This window comes from Xyrauchen texanus, chromosome 33 (genome assembly GCF_025860055.1).
Source record: "Xyrauchen texanus isolate HMW12.3.18 chromosome 33, RBS_HiC_50CHRs, whole genome shotgun sequence".
NCBI lineage: Eukaryota > Metazoa > Chordata > Actinopteri > Cypriniformes > Catostomidae > Xyrauchen > Xyrauchen texanus.
The window spans coordinates 3,806,666-3,824,006 of record NC_068308.1 but is presented as its reverse complement, the minus strand read 5'-3'; the positions used below and the strand labels follow the sequence as shown (position 1 = coordinate 3,824,006).

The window sequence follows — 17,341 nt, the reverse complement described above, 5'->3', positions numbered from 1 at the left end:
AAGAAAACAAGCGGAAGGAATGAATGCATTCTTATTTTTACACATTGCTATTATTATTATTATATTCTAATATTATTACACATCATATGTAAAGCATGAACACTGGAATGTAAACTATAATCAAAAATCAGATGTTTAGACATAACAATTTATACAATACATGTTATTTTAATTTTAAGTCATATTTGCCTTTATCCTAGTCTTACGTAAATGATTAATATATGTTATTATGAATGTGTTATGAACAAAGTAATGTGGAATGTAATAATTATGAGCAAAGAGTCCAAAGTCATAGTGTATACCGAAAAACTGTGTATGTGTGTGTGTTTGGGGGTGGGGTGATATGAATATTATTTAACATGTACCATTCGATATATAGAAAACATATGAATATAATTTGACAACAGGTATGTACTTTCCTCATGCATAATGATTTATGTATTCAATATCAATATCACAGATACAATCAACAAACGTATAATTCAGCACTGAAATGAATCAATGAAATGAACTTCAAATATATGAGTCTGACTTGGCCTTGTAGTGACTGGGAAAACAGAATTTAAGAAGAATATTCATGGACATCCAGTAAGCATTCAAATTCTGAAAATGTATCACACCTCTCACAGATATCGAAACTACTAGACTGAGCAAAAATGGCGTCTAAAAGCTATGAACAACCACAGCGTAGCAGACTCGGAACCAAAATGGCGGATCATTGACGATCTTAATGACACAGAACCAGAATAAGCGTAGATTCTCTTTTTGTGCCTGATTGTATATCAGGGGGGCAGAAGAAAGTTATTTACTGGGATCTAATGCCCCCCTCTACTGTCCCACTGCCAAAGGGTGTCCCTGCTGGCATGGAAGGGTGAAGTAGTGCCTGATTGATGGCACGGCTTAGGTCTGCCTGTGTGCCCATGTGCCACGCAGCCCCTCTGTCTTTATCACTGACATATCTGAACATATAGCAAAGCAACTCTTTATAGACACATTTTAAACACACACACACACACAAGCACGCACACACACACACACACACACACACACACACACACACCCACACACACACACAAACATTTTAGTGGTCACAGGTATAATTTCTCCCTTTTCTTTCTTTCTTTCTTTTTTACAAAACACACTTAAAAATATATAGAATGTAAAAAGATTTTATCAAGGAGGTTTTCTTTCATCTTTCTCTGTATTTTTATTTCCATGATCTCATGAAATTGTGTGATTCGGTGTTAAATTAAACCATGCAAACTCTTGATCAGAAGGCACCCTCTGGTGTTATAATCATGTTATTACTGTACAATAATCTTCAGAGTGCATATATTGAGAGAACTCTTTAAATTATTAATATAACGTGTGTAATGACTTGAAATAAAAAAGGTAGTAGCCTAATGTTGCAATATCACAATACAGTGAATGTTTCAGGTGTTAATACCATGGTAATTTACATTCTAAATGATTACCATATGCATGCACCATGTCCATGCTATTTACATGGTACTCCAAGGAATCTCAAAGAATACTATTAAATTACCAAGGTACAGAAAATAGGCCAATTACATTGGTACCATGTCCAAAAATATGGTAATACATGGCACTTTTTGATAGGGTTTGACTTTTTAGTCAGTGGCTTATTAATAATAAACTATTCAAACTATTTGGTGTTACAAATCTCATCACTTGGAGTCAGATGGAAACACTTGTGTCATTCATCAATACTTGAGTTAATATGGGAAATTCAGTTTTAGGGATTGGGGCAGAGTATTTGGGTTTCTGAGAAAGGGATATTGTTTGTTAAGATTGAGAGCATTACTATTTCATTCTACTATTAAAAACTTTTATTGAAATTTAAAAAATTTAAATGATGACCATCTTAGTAATATTTAGGCCTAGAGTACAAATACAATATAAATCATAGACTAAATACAAATCATAGCCTAAATAAGTAAACATTATAAAGACTAATTATTAATAATGTTAATACAATAATTATTATTTTACAAATTAATAGTGGGCATCTAGCAGATAATGTGTCATATTAAGCTAAGAAATTAAATATATTCTGAAATATACAAATTCTGAAATATAAATATATAAATAAAAATAGATACAACATTTTGTCCATACATATCAAATGTATGTAAAATGAGAGTTATATTATTAATCTATGAATGCAGCATTCACAAAATGAAAACAGCACAAAAAGCCTTTGTATAACTGTATGTTGCAGAGTGTATTAATAATGTAATAGAATGTGTGCGTGTGTGAGTGTGTGCGTGTGCGTGCGTGTGTGCGTGTACGCGCGCGGAGTCGCGGACAGATGACGTCAGCAGACACCCAATCAAATCGTCACTCATTGTGCCGAAGCTGCAGATAGTTTCAGCGGTTTAAAGTCCCTTTTATTGGCGGTCTATGTTTATAGAGGCTGAACTCTGTATCATGACAGAAGTCTGATGTAAATATCAGTGTTTCGAGCGTTTCTCTGTGTTGTTGAGGTATTTTAAGTCTTGTTTGTTAGAGCGGAAGATGGCGGCGGTGTCGGTTCGGAGCAGCAGTCCGGGCGCAGAGTCCACTCACAGCGGCACAGCAGCGACCACAGAGCGGCTGCGAGCAGAGGAAGGATCTGGTACAACCCACATATCGCTCTATTCTCTTTTATTAATTTATTTTACCCGAGTAGAGCGTTATAGACTATTATACATTCCGTTCTTTCCCGGGTGTGTACACTATCAAAAAAACAAATAAAGTACCATGATAGTATCATGCAATCTGCACAGTAAAAGCGTCTGCCAAATGCATAAATGCACATGGATCATGACAGTACTATGGTTTTTGGACATGTACTATCATGCTAATAAATGTGGTAGTACTATGGTAATAATTATTTTGGACATATACTATGTTTTTACACATGATGCCATGGTAATATCATGCACCAACAATTGTATTTAATAAAATGAAACATTTAAACTTAAAAAAAAAATTCACCATATATAATAAACAATGTAATTCAGTAAAATATAATAAAAAAGACACAATAACTTTGTCCCGAAACCTATTAGGCATTATATAGACTATCCAAATCAGCTGCATTCTTTGTCAAATGTTGACTTGGCAGTTCTTCTGCTAAATTCAATGTAGCAATTCCATGTTCCCACATTAAACTGAATTGTCATTATTTTTGTTGACAATTCAGAGAAAAAGAGTCATGTAACTGCACTACTGGAGAGACTTCATGCTAAACACAACTCATCACGATCCTGGCAGGAAACTAGTAAAGTGGTCCGGCAGGCGATGGTAAGACCCTCATACAGGAGCTGTGTTCTGGAGAGATCATTAGATGTTTTTGGTACATGCATTTATTAATCATGTCTGTTCAGGAGAAGCGTGGTGTGACGAATACAGCTGGACATCAACTGGTGCTCAACTGTTTAGAGACATTGCAGAGAGCACTGAAAGGTACTTTGTTTAATTTATACATTTCACTCTAGATATAGTTCAAATATATGTAATCTATAAATATATAATTAATGCATAATATATTATTGCTAAACAATAAGCATTAATATAATTTATGTCAGATAAATTGGAAGTAGATAAAAATATATTAGCTAGTCATGGGCTATATAGCTACAAATAGACTAATATTTATATGCTTTTTGACATTATACAATTAGAGATGCACTGATCGACAGGCCAGGGACCGGAATTAGCCGATTTTCCGCATGCTCGGCCGGACAGGTGATCGGGCGTTCAGCCTCACGCCGGTCCGTTTTGTTGCCAGCGGCGCAGGCAATAATGTCACAGCCGCACGTAAACATGTCATTGGCGTTGAAGATCTTCACTGTGAGTGAAGTATACATAAAGTTTGAAATGTGTAATAATTGTAAGGCCAGAGTAAACCGTGGGGGAACCACCACAATAACTTTCGGAACAACAAAACTAATTAGACATTTAAAACACCATCACCCAGCTGAAAATGCCCATTTTAAAAACGAAGCTAAAAAGTGAAAGCGGCTAAAGCTAGCCAGAGCTTAGAGCCAGTCACAAGTCAGCAGCCTCTCCTATCATCCCTTGGAATGAGCAGCGAAAAGACCAAAGCAATTACGAGGAAAATGATGGAATTCATGGCCCTGAATGACCAGCTGTTCTCCATAGTTGAGGACAGAGGGTTCTGAAATCTGATACATTTCCTCGATACAGAGTATGAGGTACTTTCCGACGTCAGGTTGCCTTAGTTGTTTAATCTCGTGTCATGTCACACACGCAGCCTGTTGTCTGTCAACATTTGGGTACACAAATCCGGGTGAGGGGCAGAGGCAGGCTAAATACTATAGAAATTGTGCCGTTGTGATTTAACGTAATTTTTCCCACCGTGTCCGATATTAAAATCAGTGCGACACACATTGCAAAAGGCGTGGGCATTGTCGATATGGCTTCGGGATATGAAATTAAATTCTTCCATCCAGCTGTTGTTAAATGTACATGTATATTTAGTTTTTTTCACCGGAGCACCAGCTGAGTCTTCCTCTCCCCTCTACCAGTGATGCTTGGTTTAACGTCCCACCCCTACTGCCTGCGCAGATATCAACATCGCAACTGGGTTGTAGGTTGTCATAAATGATTTGTAATGTGTATGATGTGTCGATTTTGTGAGTAGGATGCGTTTCATTGAAGATCTGGCAACTGGACCACCTTGTAATGATATATTGATGTGATTATTTATATTAAGTGGTTTGGGCCATAGAAATTACGGGAGTTTTTTTTGGGAGAAATAACAAAACGGGAGACTCCCGGGAAAAACGGGAGTGTTGACAGGTATGGTTATAAGCCGTTCCCGAAGCAGTGCTCAGTTTTACAACTGATATTTGGACATCTAACGTAAGTTGAACGTATTGGACACTTCAGTTTTTCAGATCTTTGGAATTGTTTTGTTAGACGATTAATAAAGAGAAAAAGGTCCATTTATAAAAATAGTGGAAAATGACATCTGTTATATAAAGCAACTTATTTGCGGTTAATTGTTATTTCTACCTCTTTCTAGTCACAGAGCACTTTATTTTGAGAGTTGTTTATGTGAGAGAAGATCCTTTAACTTAGTGCAGTTTGGGAAAAATTGTAATGTTTAATCATTTATTTTATTATGAAAATAAAATTTAGCATTGAAGAAAGGTAGATTTTGTTTGTATATGCGGTCAATAATAGTTCTTAGAAAGAAAATCGGAATCTGAAAAAATCGGTATCGGCAGGTCACACGTGCAAAAAATCGGAAATCGGAATCGGCCAAGAAAATTGCAATCGGTGCATCTCTATATACAATATATATATATATATATATATATATATATATATATATATATATATATACATACATACTCTCACTGAGAAATGTATTAAGAACACTATGGCCCTAATAAAGTGCCCGTCATGGTATTCTGCTGTTGTAGCCCATCCACCAGTCTGACCATTCTCCTTTGACTTTTCTCATCAACAAGGCCTTTCCATCCACAGAACTGCCTCTCACTGGATATTTTTTGGCACCATTTTTGGCACCATTCGGAGTAAATTTCTAGACACTGTTGTGCGTGTAAAAATCCCAGGAGATCATGTGTGTGTACAGTTGAAGTCAGAAATTTACATTCACTTAGGTTGAAGTCATTAAAACTCATTTTTTAACCACTCCACAGATTTCATATTAGCAAACTATAGTTTTGCAAGTCATTTAAGACATATACTTTGCCCATGATATGATGAATTTTTCCAACAATTGTTTACAGACAAATTGATTCACTTTTCATTAACTGTATCACAATTCCAGTGGGTCAGAAGTTTACATACACTGAGTTAACTGTGCCTTTAAGCAGCTTGGAAAATGATGTCAAGCCTTTAGGCAATTAGCCAGTTAGATTCTGATAGTTTATTTGGCTAGTTGGAGCCAATTGGAGGTGTACCTGTGGATGTATTTTAAGGCCTACCTTCAAAATCAGTGCCTCTAAATAGATCAGCCAAGACTTCAGAAAAAGAAATTGTGGACCTCCACAAATCTGGTTCATCTTTGGGAGCAATTTCCAAATGCCTTAAGGTACCACGTTCCTCTGTACAAACAGTAGTATGCCAGTATAAACCTCATGGGAACACGCAGCCATCATACTGCTCAGGAAGGAGACGCATTCTGTCTCTTAGAGATGAATGTAGTTTGGTGCGAAATGTGCAAATCAAGCTCAGAACAACAGCAAAGGACCTTGTGAAGATACTGGAGGAAAATGGTAGACAAGTATCTATATCCACAGTATATGAGAATAAACGAGTTCTATATCAAAATATCCTGAAGGCTGCTCAGCAAGGAAGAAGCCACTGCTCCAAAACTGCCATAAAAAAGTCAGACTACAGTTTGCAAGTGCACATGGGGACAAAGATCTTACTTTCTGGAGAAATGTCCTCTGGTCTGATGAAACAGAATTGTAACGTTTTGGCTATAATGCCCATTGTGATGATTGGAGGAGAAAGGCTGAGGCTTGCAAGCTAAAGAACACCATCCAAACTGTGAAGCATGTGGGTGGCATCATCATGTTGTGGGGGTGTTTTGCTGCAGGAGGGATTGGTGCACCTCACAAAATATATGGCATCATGAGGAAAGTAAAATATTAAGATATATTTAAAAAGCATCTCAAGACATCAGCCAAGATCTTAAAGCTTGGTTGCAAATGGGTCTTCCAAATGGACAATGACCCCAAGAATACCTCCAAAGTTGTGGCAAAATGGCTTAAGGACAACAAAGTCAAAGTATTGGAGTGGCCATCACAAACCCCTGACCTCAAGCCAGTAGAAAATGTTTGAGCAGTACCTGACAAACCTGACTCAGTTACACCAGTTCTGTCTGGAGGAAAGCGCCAAAATTCCAGCAACTTATTGTGAGAAGCTTGTGGAAGGATATCCAAATCCAAAAATTTTACCAAGTTAAACAATTTAAAGGCAATTCTACCAAATACTAACAAAGTGTTTGTAAACTTCTGACCTACTGGGAATGTGATGAAAGAAATAAAACTGAATAAATAATTATCTCCACTATTATTCTGACATTTCACATTCTTAAAATAAAGTGATCGTAACTGACCTAAGACAGGGAATGTTTTCTACGATTAAATATCAGGACTTGTGAAAAACTGAGTTTAAATGTATTTGGCAAAGATGTATGTAAACTTCTGACTCCAAATGTGTTATATATATATATATATATATATATACGTGTGTGTGTGTGTGTGTGTCAATGTTTATGTATTTCGGTATAAAAAAGCAGTAAAATCAAGGTGTGTTGTCCACACTGTTCTTTACTACATGTACACAATGAAAAATTGTATTTGACCTCAAGACAATAGTCCATAGTTAGCAATATTTACAGTATCTTCATATATAAATGCATAATCTTTTACTTAAACACTTTAAAACATGTAAAATGGCACACAGAGATTTCTGTGAACACATTCAAAGATGCAAACAAGTTGTTAAGTTGCTGTTTTTTATGGATTCATTGAAATGTGGCATTCAAAAGAACTGATTATCAGAAATCTAGATATTCATGAGGATGTTGCCTAATTGTTGTGAATATATTGTAAATATTCAACATCACCCAGCCCTAGTTATAAGCAAAATATAAGCAATATACACTCACCTAAAGGATTATTAGGAACACCTGTTCAATTTCTCATTAATGCCATTATCTAATCAACCAGTCACATGGCAGTTGCTTCAATACATTTAGGGGTGTGGTCCTGGTCAAGACAATCTCCTGAACTTCAAACTGAATGTCAGAATGGGAAAGAAAGGTGATTTAAGCAATTTTGAGCGTGGCATGGTTGTTGGTGCCAGACGGGCCTGTCTGAGTATTTCACAATCTGCTCAGTTACTGGGATTTTCACGCACAACCATTTCTAGGGTTTACAAAGAATGGTGTGAAAAGGGAAAAACATCCAGAATGCGGCAGTCCTGTGGGCAAAAATGCCTTGTTGATGCTAGAGGTCAGAGGAGAATGGGCTGACTGATTCAAGCTGATAGAAGAGCAACTTTGCCTGAAATAACCACTCGTTACAACCGAGGTATGCAGCAAAGCATTTGTGAAGCCACAACACGCACAACCTTGAGGCGGATGGGCTACAACAGCAGAAGACCCCTCCGGGTACCACTCATCTCCACTACAAATAGGAAAAAGAGGCTACAATTTGCAAGAGCTCACCAAAATTGGACAGTTGAAGACTGGAAAAATGTTGCCTGGTCTGATGAGTCTCGATTTGTGTTGAGACATTCAGATGGTAGAGTTAGAATTTGGCGTAAACAGAATGAGAACATGGATCCATCATGCCTTGTTACCACTGTGCAGGCTGGTGGTGGTGGTGTAATGGTGTGGGGGATGCTTTCTTGGCACACTTTAGGCCCCTTAGTGCCAATTGGGCATCGTTTAAATCCCATGGCCTACCTGAGCATTGTTTCTGACCATGTCCATCCCTTTATGGCCACCATGTACCCATCCTCTGATGGCTACTTCCAGCAGGATAATGCACCATGTCACAAAGCTCGAATCATTTCAAATTGGTTTCTTGAACATGACAATGAGTTCACTGTACTAAAATGGCCCCCACAGTCACCAGATCTCAACCCAATAGAGCATCTTTGGGATGTGGTGGAATGGGAGCTTCGTGCCCTGGATGTGCATCCCACAAACTCCATCAACTGCAAGATGCTATCCTATCAATATGGGCCAACATTTCTAAAGAATGCTTTCAGCACCTTGTTGAATCAATGCCACGTAGAATTAAGGCAGTTCTGAAGGTGAAAGGGGGTCAAACACAGTATTAGTATGGTGTTCCTAATAATCCTTTAGGCGAGTGTATATATTTAAGTAATTAATGTTATGATACAAGGAACTAAACAATCTACTGTAAATGTTGAATATCTATTTCTCTTGTGACATGTCTCTGTTCTTCAGTGTCCTCGCTGTCATCAATGACAGATCGTCTGGAGTCCATCGCTCGCCAGAACATGTAAGATTACACTTGACTCAACACTCACACCTTGTCTACACTTAGAGCTTGAGTCTGTCCTGAGCTTGAGTCCGGACACATCAAAATGTACTTTCAAAATGATGTGCAGCAAACATGAACCAATCAGCTATGAACTTTAGGCAATACGTGAACAACAGTTAAATGGGTGAACAATCTGTATCCTACTTTATTTTCAAGGGAAATCCATATCGGATAATGTTTTACATTATTATTAATATAATTATTATTGCAATAACTATGTATAGATACGATTAGAAACAAAATATTATTTAAATAGCAGAAAAATAACTAGAGGACGAAAACCAGAAAATGTCTTGAGATAAAACCATGAATGATGTGTTAATGTGTTGTAACGCTGTGTGTCGCGACCGCATTACCGCCTCAGGTGTGCATTATTTTTCAATAATTCAATGGTCCGTCACCAGTTATTGCATATATATATTGCCAGTCAAACGTTTGGATAGTACAGATTTTGGTGTTATGGAAAGAAATTGGTACTTTTATTCACTAAAGTGGCATTCAACTGATCACAATGTATAGTCAGGACATTAATAAAGTGAAAAATTACTATTACAATTTGAAACAAATTTTTAGAACTTCTTAAACTCCTTCAAAGAGTTCTCATCAAAAAATCCTCCACATGATAATTGTGATAAGGCCTGCACCCCTGAGTCTTCTCTTTACTGTTGTACATGAAACTGGTGTTGAGCGGGTAGAATTCAATGAAGCTGTCAGCGGAGGAAATGCGAGGCATCTATTTCTCAAACTAGAGACTCTGATGTACATATCCTCTTGTTTAGTTGTACATCTGGTCTTCCACATCTCTTTCTGTCCTTGTTAGAGACAGTTGTCCTTTGTCTTTGAATACTCTAGTGTACAACTTTGTATGAAATCTGCATTTTCTTTGGCAATTTCAAGCATTGTATAGCCTTTATTCCTCAAAACAATGATTGACTGATGAGTTTCTAGAGAAAACAGTTTCTTTTTTTTGGTTGCCATTTTTGACCTAATATTGACCTTAAGACATGCCAGTCTGTTGCATACTATGGCAACTCCAAAACAAACACAAAAACAATGTTAAGCTTCATTTATGGAACTAAATAGCTTTCATCTACATGTTTAATGTAATGGCAAGTGATTTTCTAGTACCAAATTAGCCATTTAGATTTGACCCTCTCAAGGATAAGGTTTTGGAATGATGGCTGCTGTCTAGATTTTATCAAAAAGGACTTTTTCAAATAGTGATGGTGCTGTTTTTTTACATCAGTAATGTCCTGACTATACTTTGTGATCAGTTGAATGCCACTTTGGTTAATTAAAGTACCAATTTCCTTCCAAAACAGCTAAATCTGTACATTGTTCCAAACTTTTGGCAGTATCAGCCAAAAATGTGGTTACCATGGTTACTATACAGTTGGGACCAGTATTACTGTAGTAAAACAATGGTTAATTGTATCAAGACCGAAATGCCACTCGCATCCAATGTTGACAGGGTTTAACTTTCATGTTTTTTACAGTGTGCTTCTTCACCACTCTTTCAATGCAGTCGTTATTTCATTTGCAGAAGTAGCTTTTTTTGAGGAGCAGTTTGTTTTTCTTGTGATAATTGTGATGACAGTTTTGTAGTAATTACTCATTCATTGTTTCATTACTACTTGGAACGTGAAAAAATATATTCTTATTAGATTCCTGTGATTATGGAAACAAAGTATGTCTGCATTGTGGTACAGCTCAATATAGCAGTTTATTTAACTACGCATTACTTCTCAACATAAGCACATCCAGTTGAAACGTGTGCTTGTTGTCTCAGCTCTTCAAAGTTGTTCTAATGGTCCTGTGCACATGCAGGTTGAGGTCGCACCTGAGCCCCTCACGGACTGAGTGCTACATCACTTCAGATATGTTCTATGTGGAGGTGCATCTCGATAAAGCAGGACAGCTCGTGGATGTTAAAGTGGCCCATCACGGTGAAAACCCTGCGGTGAGGAGAAAGACTCATGTGCTTATTGAGGAAAATGTAGAGGAGTGGATAACATCATGTACATATGAATGCAGCAGTCTGACTTTGTATCGTGATCTTATTTCAACTTGTTCTTATTGTTGTTTAGAGTTGTCCAGAGCTGATACTGCATTTAAGGTAGGCAAACTATTGAAAACTTCTAACTTTATCTTACAAAAACTAAGATTAAATGTATTTAAATGTACGTCTGCCTTCAGTTGTGTGTGTGTGTGTGTGTGTGTGTGTGTGTGTATATATATATATATATATACACACACACTACTGGTCAAAAGTTTTGAAACACTCATATCTTTAATATATATATATATTTTTTTTACATTTTAGTCCCCCTTTGTCTAGAATTTGCAGACATGAACTCTTGACGTTTTCTCAACCAACTTCTTGGTGCTTTTTAAACAGTATTGAAGGAGTTTCCCTCTATGTTGGGCTCTTATTGGCTGCTTTTTTTTTATTATTTGATCCAAGTCATCAATTTCAAAAACTTTTTTTTAATAATGAAACAAATTTGTGGCACAAATATATTTTTGTCTACAAAACTAATTTCAAACATTTAAGCATACGCCTTCAGATCAAAAGATTTTATTATCGTGAGAAACATTTCAGTCAAGTGTTTCAAAAGTTTTGACCGGTAGTGTGTGTGTGTGTATATATATATATATATATATATATAGAGAGAGTTAATTATTCTGCTTATACCACTGTTAACACACCTTAAGACATTGTTAAGTCAGGGTTTTGTCTCGTCCCTAAAACGCTCCTGTGATTGGAACTACTTACTTCCGCCATGCCTTTCTCTGATATAGTCCGAGCCTTTGTTACTAATTCAAAAACCTCACTTTAGAACTAGCATTGAAGGATGTACATTTGCGTGTGTGTGAGTGAGAAACTGAGAAAGATTGTGTGTGGAATTGCCTGTTTGAAGCCGCTCTTGTTATGAATAACATTGCTTCAAATTGCTAAAGTGTAAGTTTAAGTGTACTTCTCAGCAGCAGTGAGTGTCGCCATTCTTGTAAAGATTTTGCTTTGCAGCTATTGTGTGTCTGTGTGTGTGTGTGTGTGTGTGTGTGTGTGTGTGCCCGTATTTATGTTTGTGAACTTGTGTAAGTGAGGGTGTGACAAGAGTGAAAGAAAGAAAGAGAGAGAGAGAAAGGTTACTTTTCACAGAAATTGAATTAAAATGTTCTAGACATTGTTTGTCATTCTTATCCGATGTACTTAACCAATCTTGTTTGGTTAATGAAGAAGAATTTTTTTAATCTGCTACATAGCTAAAGGTAAAACTGAATATATACAGTATCCATTATCTAATATTCAACTGGGTTCTTAAAAAAGGTGAATGAAGTTGTATTGTCATTTTTGCACATCCTGTTACTTCTCAAAATGAAAGTTCCACTCATACAGGTCAAAAGAAGATATTTGCCAGCTTTTCAAACAGTGTTTACCAGATATAGCAAAAATATAGCTCAGATAAAGCAAAAAGTGTTATGTGTGGCATAACGGCATATATAATTCAATTTGTTCTAGTTCAAGGAGAAGCTTATTAGTAGTGTTAGTAATGCAGGTCCATTTGTGCTCATGTTTGACCAGAGCCTCAATGAGTGCACTAAAACAAAACAAATGGATGTTTATGTAAGGTTTTTGGAGTGAAGTCCAGTCATGGTACCTTGAGTATAGTATGAACGTAAGCTTAACTAATTAACTTTAATAACTACTGCAGATTGTTGCATCTATTGGTGGGTAAGTATTATATACATTAACCCTGATAGTGATTGAAGGTTGAAATATTTTTTAAAAGGTCTTAAAAAGGGTACTAAAAAGTATTCAATTGGATATGCTGATACCTGCAGATACCCTGTAATTCAATTCAAGTCTGTAACAATTCAGACTGTACAGTACTATGCAAAAGTTTAAGGCAGTTGTGAAAAATGTTTTATAATGAGGATGTTTTCAAAAATAATGCCATGAATAGTTTTTAGTTCATGCAAAGTGAAGTAAACATAAAAAAACTAAATCAATATTTAAAATAGCACCAATTCTCCTAGGTACGCTTTCGCACATATTTTAAAGGAATTGCTTCAGTCTCTTCATGTAATCCCAGACTGACTCAATGATATTAAGATCTGATGCAGTTCTCCTTGTTCTACTTCTATTTACAAAATAAATATTTAGAAATGTAAAATCGACACACTAAAGCAAAAGATATTAAAATAACCATCTTTATACAAATGTTTTTGTAAAATATCTAATGTGCCTCTGACTTTTGGACAGTACTGTATGTTGTGAACTGTAATGCAGCCATCAAACCTGGAAATTCTTCATTGCCGTACATTTATAGAAAATGTATCAACATCCTTGTAGTGTCTGTCAACCAATCAGAATCAAGAATTTAAGGATGCGATGGTATGTGATAATTATTATATGGTAGCAAAAACTGTATAGCCTACTAAGTAGTACATGTCTTTGGTGTTACTCAAACAATTTTTTTTACAGGGACAAGAACTTTGATGAGTTTTCCAAACACCTGAAGGGTTTGGTGAATCTGTACAAGCTCCCCGATGACAGGTTTATTTTCCTTTCTTTGTGTTATCTATTATTACACCAAACTTTACAGTCCACTTTATAGTCATCATTAAGACTGTTATCTTATTTCCCTCCTTAAGCAAATTAAAGACAAAGATGTACCTGGCGTTGCAGTCTTTGGAGTTAGACCTCACCAAGATGATGCACATGTTCAGGTACTCTAATCTTTATTCTGAAGTTGACATGTTTCTCAAAAAGTACCAGGGTAATACCATGGTTCATTGGACATGTGTCAAGGTATTCTTTGAAATAATGTGAACACCGTGGTACATGAATACTGAAATCACACCCAAGAATGCCTAAAGGCCAAAGTATACTTCAGTTGTCCGTGTGGCTGATTGCTCCACATTAGGGCTGTAACGATTAGTCGACATTGTTACGCAACAATAAAAATTGCCAGCAACCTTTTTTATTGTCGAATAGTCATTTGATCTCATTTAACATTACATGAGATCATTTGATACTCTAATGATGACACATGAGAGCATTGCATAGGGACATTGCAGCTGATAGAGGCGGGCAGAAATGAAGACACAGCTCACAGTCCAGATGCACTCCAAACTTTCCAAACAGCTGGAGGTGATGTAGATAGTAAAGTTTGAAAAATAAGTAAATACAGAAGCAATGTTGTTGTGAAATAAAGTGGAGCTAGCTTTCGGCTGGAGCGAAACTTGCATGTCAGAGAGTCTAAAAAGAAAACGTCATGGTTACTGTTGTAACCTCTGTTCCCCGAGGGAAGGAACGAGACGTTATGTCGAATGTGACACAAGTGGTCTTCCTGGGATGTCAAACGTACCTCTGAACCTGAGAAAAGGCCAATGTCAAGTTGGCAGACAGAATTTGCATTTATACGGGTATAAAGGGAAGCATAGCAGTGAGTGCCAGTCAGGAATTTGCACTGAGGAGCCGAAAATAAGGTACGGCCGTTTACAGTGGTAGGTCTAGTGCTGTGGCAGGAGGGACACAATGTCTTGTTCCTTCCCTCAGGGAACGGAGGATACAACAGTATTATGACGTTCCCCTTCTGTCACTCACTTGACGTTGTGACGAATGAAGTGACATCTAAAAACGGCACGCACTGACCGTGTTATGTGAACTGTCGAGACAGGTGCAAGCAGGCTACTGCGTGCTAGAGGCAACTGTGTCGGCTGCACGTAGCCCTCCCCAACACCCCCAAAGAGATGTCACATACAGACCTTAGGTTCCCCGCACCCCTGAGGTGCTGCATGGGAGCAAGCCCGGCAGCCGCAGCCTTTTCTCTCACTATGTCTCTCACATAGGACGTGAAGTGGCTGGAGCTATCTTAACGCTATGAAACGCGTTGGGGAAGGCGGTCTTTCCCGGTCCTGTTCTTTCAGGGGGAAAAGACCCTGCGGAGGCCACATCCTGCCCAGTCTAGGGGGAGGTAACATGTGGCAAATACACCACGAGGGTTGTGAAGCCTTATGTGGGAAATGGCTTGGTGGTAGGTCCAGCCTAATGAGGGAGCACGGGGCTGCCCAAGGGAAATGCGGGTCCACCGACAGGGGGACCGTACCATGGGAAATACATCACAGGGAGTTTGCCTGAGAAGGGAACTAAGCCCGTGGAGCCCGACCGCAGTACAGAGCACCAGAATTGCTCCGCTAAATTTGCCGGCCAGAAGGCTAGGGAGGAGAACATCCAGGGAGCGACACTTAGTGGGCTAACCTGGGATAGAAGGTGCACTGAATCAACTTGGTGTAGGGCGCTGTGTGCAAGCAGAACACCCGGTCGGTTGTGCCACGTTACAGAGTTCTACCAGCTTGGACCTGACAAAACACGGGACGAGACCGACTCAACCCTGAGATTGTAAAATCTGGCAAAGGTATTGGGTGTTGCCCAGCCCGCTGCTCTGCAGATGTCTACTAAGGAGGTGCCATGGGCCAGTGCCCACGAGGATGCCACACTTCTCGTTGAGTGTGCTCAAACCCGCAAGGGGGTAGGCACGGCCTGGGTGTGATAAGCTAAGGAAATAGCATCAACGACCCAGTGAGCTAACCTCTGTTCGGAGACGGTCGAAGCAGACAAAGAGCTACTCGGATCATCTAGAGCTCTGCGGGCTGGGTCTGCCTCCTCCCGGGGCAGCTTGCTTGCAGGTTCATGACCTGGTCCCTGAAGGGGGTCGTAGGAACCTTGGGCACGTAGCCCGGTCGCGGCCTCAGGATAACGTGAGAATGTGCTGGACCGAACTCCAGGCAGGTGTGGCTGACAGAGAATGCTTGCAGGTCCCCAACCCTTTTGATGGAGGCTAACGCGATCAGGAAGGTCATCTTCAGGGAGAGGGCCTTGAGCTCAACTGAATCAAGGGCTCGAAATGTGGTCTCTGAAGGCCCGAGAGGACCACTGAGAGATCCCAGGAGGGGAATAGGCTAGGCCGGGGATGGTTCAGTCTCCGGGCGCCTTTCAGGAACCTGATAATCAAGTCGTGCTTACCTAGGGACTTGCCATCTACTGCGTCGTGGTGGGCTGCTATAGCAGCTACATACACCTTCAAGGTGGAGGGGGACAGCCTCCCCTCCAGCCTCTCCTGCAGGAATAAAAGCACTGACCGAACAAATCGCGAACAAGCGCCACTTTAGGGCATAAAGTTACCTGATGGAGGGAGCTCTGGCTTGGTTGATCATGTCTATGACTGCAGGTGGTAGATCCACTAGATCTTCCGCATCCTGTCCAGGGGCCAGATGTGGAGGTTCCAGAAGTCTGGGCAAATCAGCTGGACCACCTGGGGGTGGAGCCTCCACTCTCCGCTGGGCGAAACCTGCTGCGATAGCGCATCCACCATCGTGTTGCGGTCGGATGTGAGTGCCGCGCATGCAGCGACCTAAGTCGCGGCTAACTCCAAAGGAGGAGATGGCGGACGAGTCGTGACATATGAAGAGAGTGCACTCCGCCGTGGCGATTTATGTATGCTACCGTAGCGGTGCTGTCTGAACGGATCAAGACGTTCTTGCCCCAGATTAGTTGGAGAAACCTCCGTAGGGCAAGAGATACAGCCAACAACTCTAGGCAGTTGATGAGCCAACGCTACCAGGGTCCTGTCTTAAGGACAGCGGCAATGTGCCCATTACACATGGCGCCCCAACCCTGTCGAGGCGTCTGTGATCACCACGACACGTCTGGACACCTGCAGTGAGGGGACTCCGGTCTGCAGAAAGCAGTGATCTGTCCTAGGGTTGAAAGTCTGATGGCAAGAAGGGGTGATTGTCACACGGTATGTGCCGTGGCGCCATGCCCATCTCGGGACTCGAGTCTGTAGCCAGTGCTGAAGCGGTAACATATGCATCAACCCGAGCGGCACGGCCGCAGCTGAGGATGCCATATGCCCCAGGAGCCTCTGGAATTGTTTTAGAGGAACCGCTGTACTGGGCTCGAAGAGAGCGAGGCACCTGAGCACTGACTGAGCGTGCTCTTTGGTGAGACGCGCTGTCATTGAGACTGAGTCTAACTCCATGCCGAGAAAAGAGATGCTCTGAACCGGGACGACTTTTGAGGTCAGTGATGACGTCATTCTACAGGCTTTGCAACAGCACCAACTGTGAGGCTCACTGACCAGCTCCATAGCGCAGATGCCAAAACCGTTCTGGGAGCTGCCATGGTGTGGTTGACCTGGGCGATACTGTGAGAGACATTTTCCTTTCGGGCTGGAGCTTGG

General features: G+C 39.7%; 1 protein-coding gene across 3 annotated transcripts in view; it reads left to right on the top strand.

Moving 5' to 3' along the window:
- The first annotated feature begins 2,358 nt into the window (after nucleotides 1-2,358).
- The window catches only part of LOC127626529 (mediator of RNA polymerase II transcription subunit 1-like), a 42,613-nt gene continuing 27,630 nt past the window's right edge, over nucleotides 2,359-17,341 (top strand). For 2 of the 3 annotated variants that reach the window (XM_052102391.1, XM_052102390.1), the window contains exons 1-8: nucleotides 2,359-2,638; nucleotides 3,209-3,309; nucleotides 3,393-3,471; nucleotides 8,993-9,047; nucleotides 10,917-11,049; nucleotides 11,177-11,205; nucleotides 13,579-13,650; nucleotides 13,749-13,823. In XM_052102391.1, the coding sequence (XP_051958351.1) occupies nucleotides 2,539-2,638; nucleotides 3,209-3,309; nucleotides 3,393-3,471; nucleotides 8,993-9,047; nucleotides 10,917-11,049; nucleotides 11,177-11,205; nucleotides 13,579-13,650; nucleotides 13,749-13,823 (644 nt within the window). In that variant the 5' untranslated portion in view covers nucleotides 2,359-2,538. The remainder of the gene's footprint in view (nucleotides 2,639-3,208; nucleotides 3,310-3,392; nucleotides 3,472-8,992; nucleotides 9,048-10,916; nucleotides 11,050-11,176; nucleotides 11,206-13,578; nucleotides 13,651-13,748; nucleotides 13,824-17,341) is intronic. The other variant, XM_052102392.1, reaches the window with a different exon arrangement.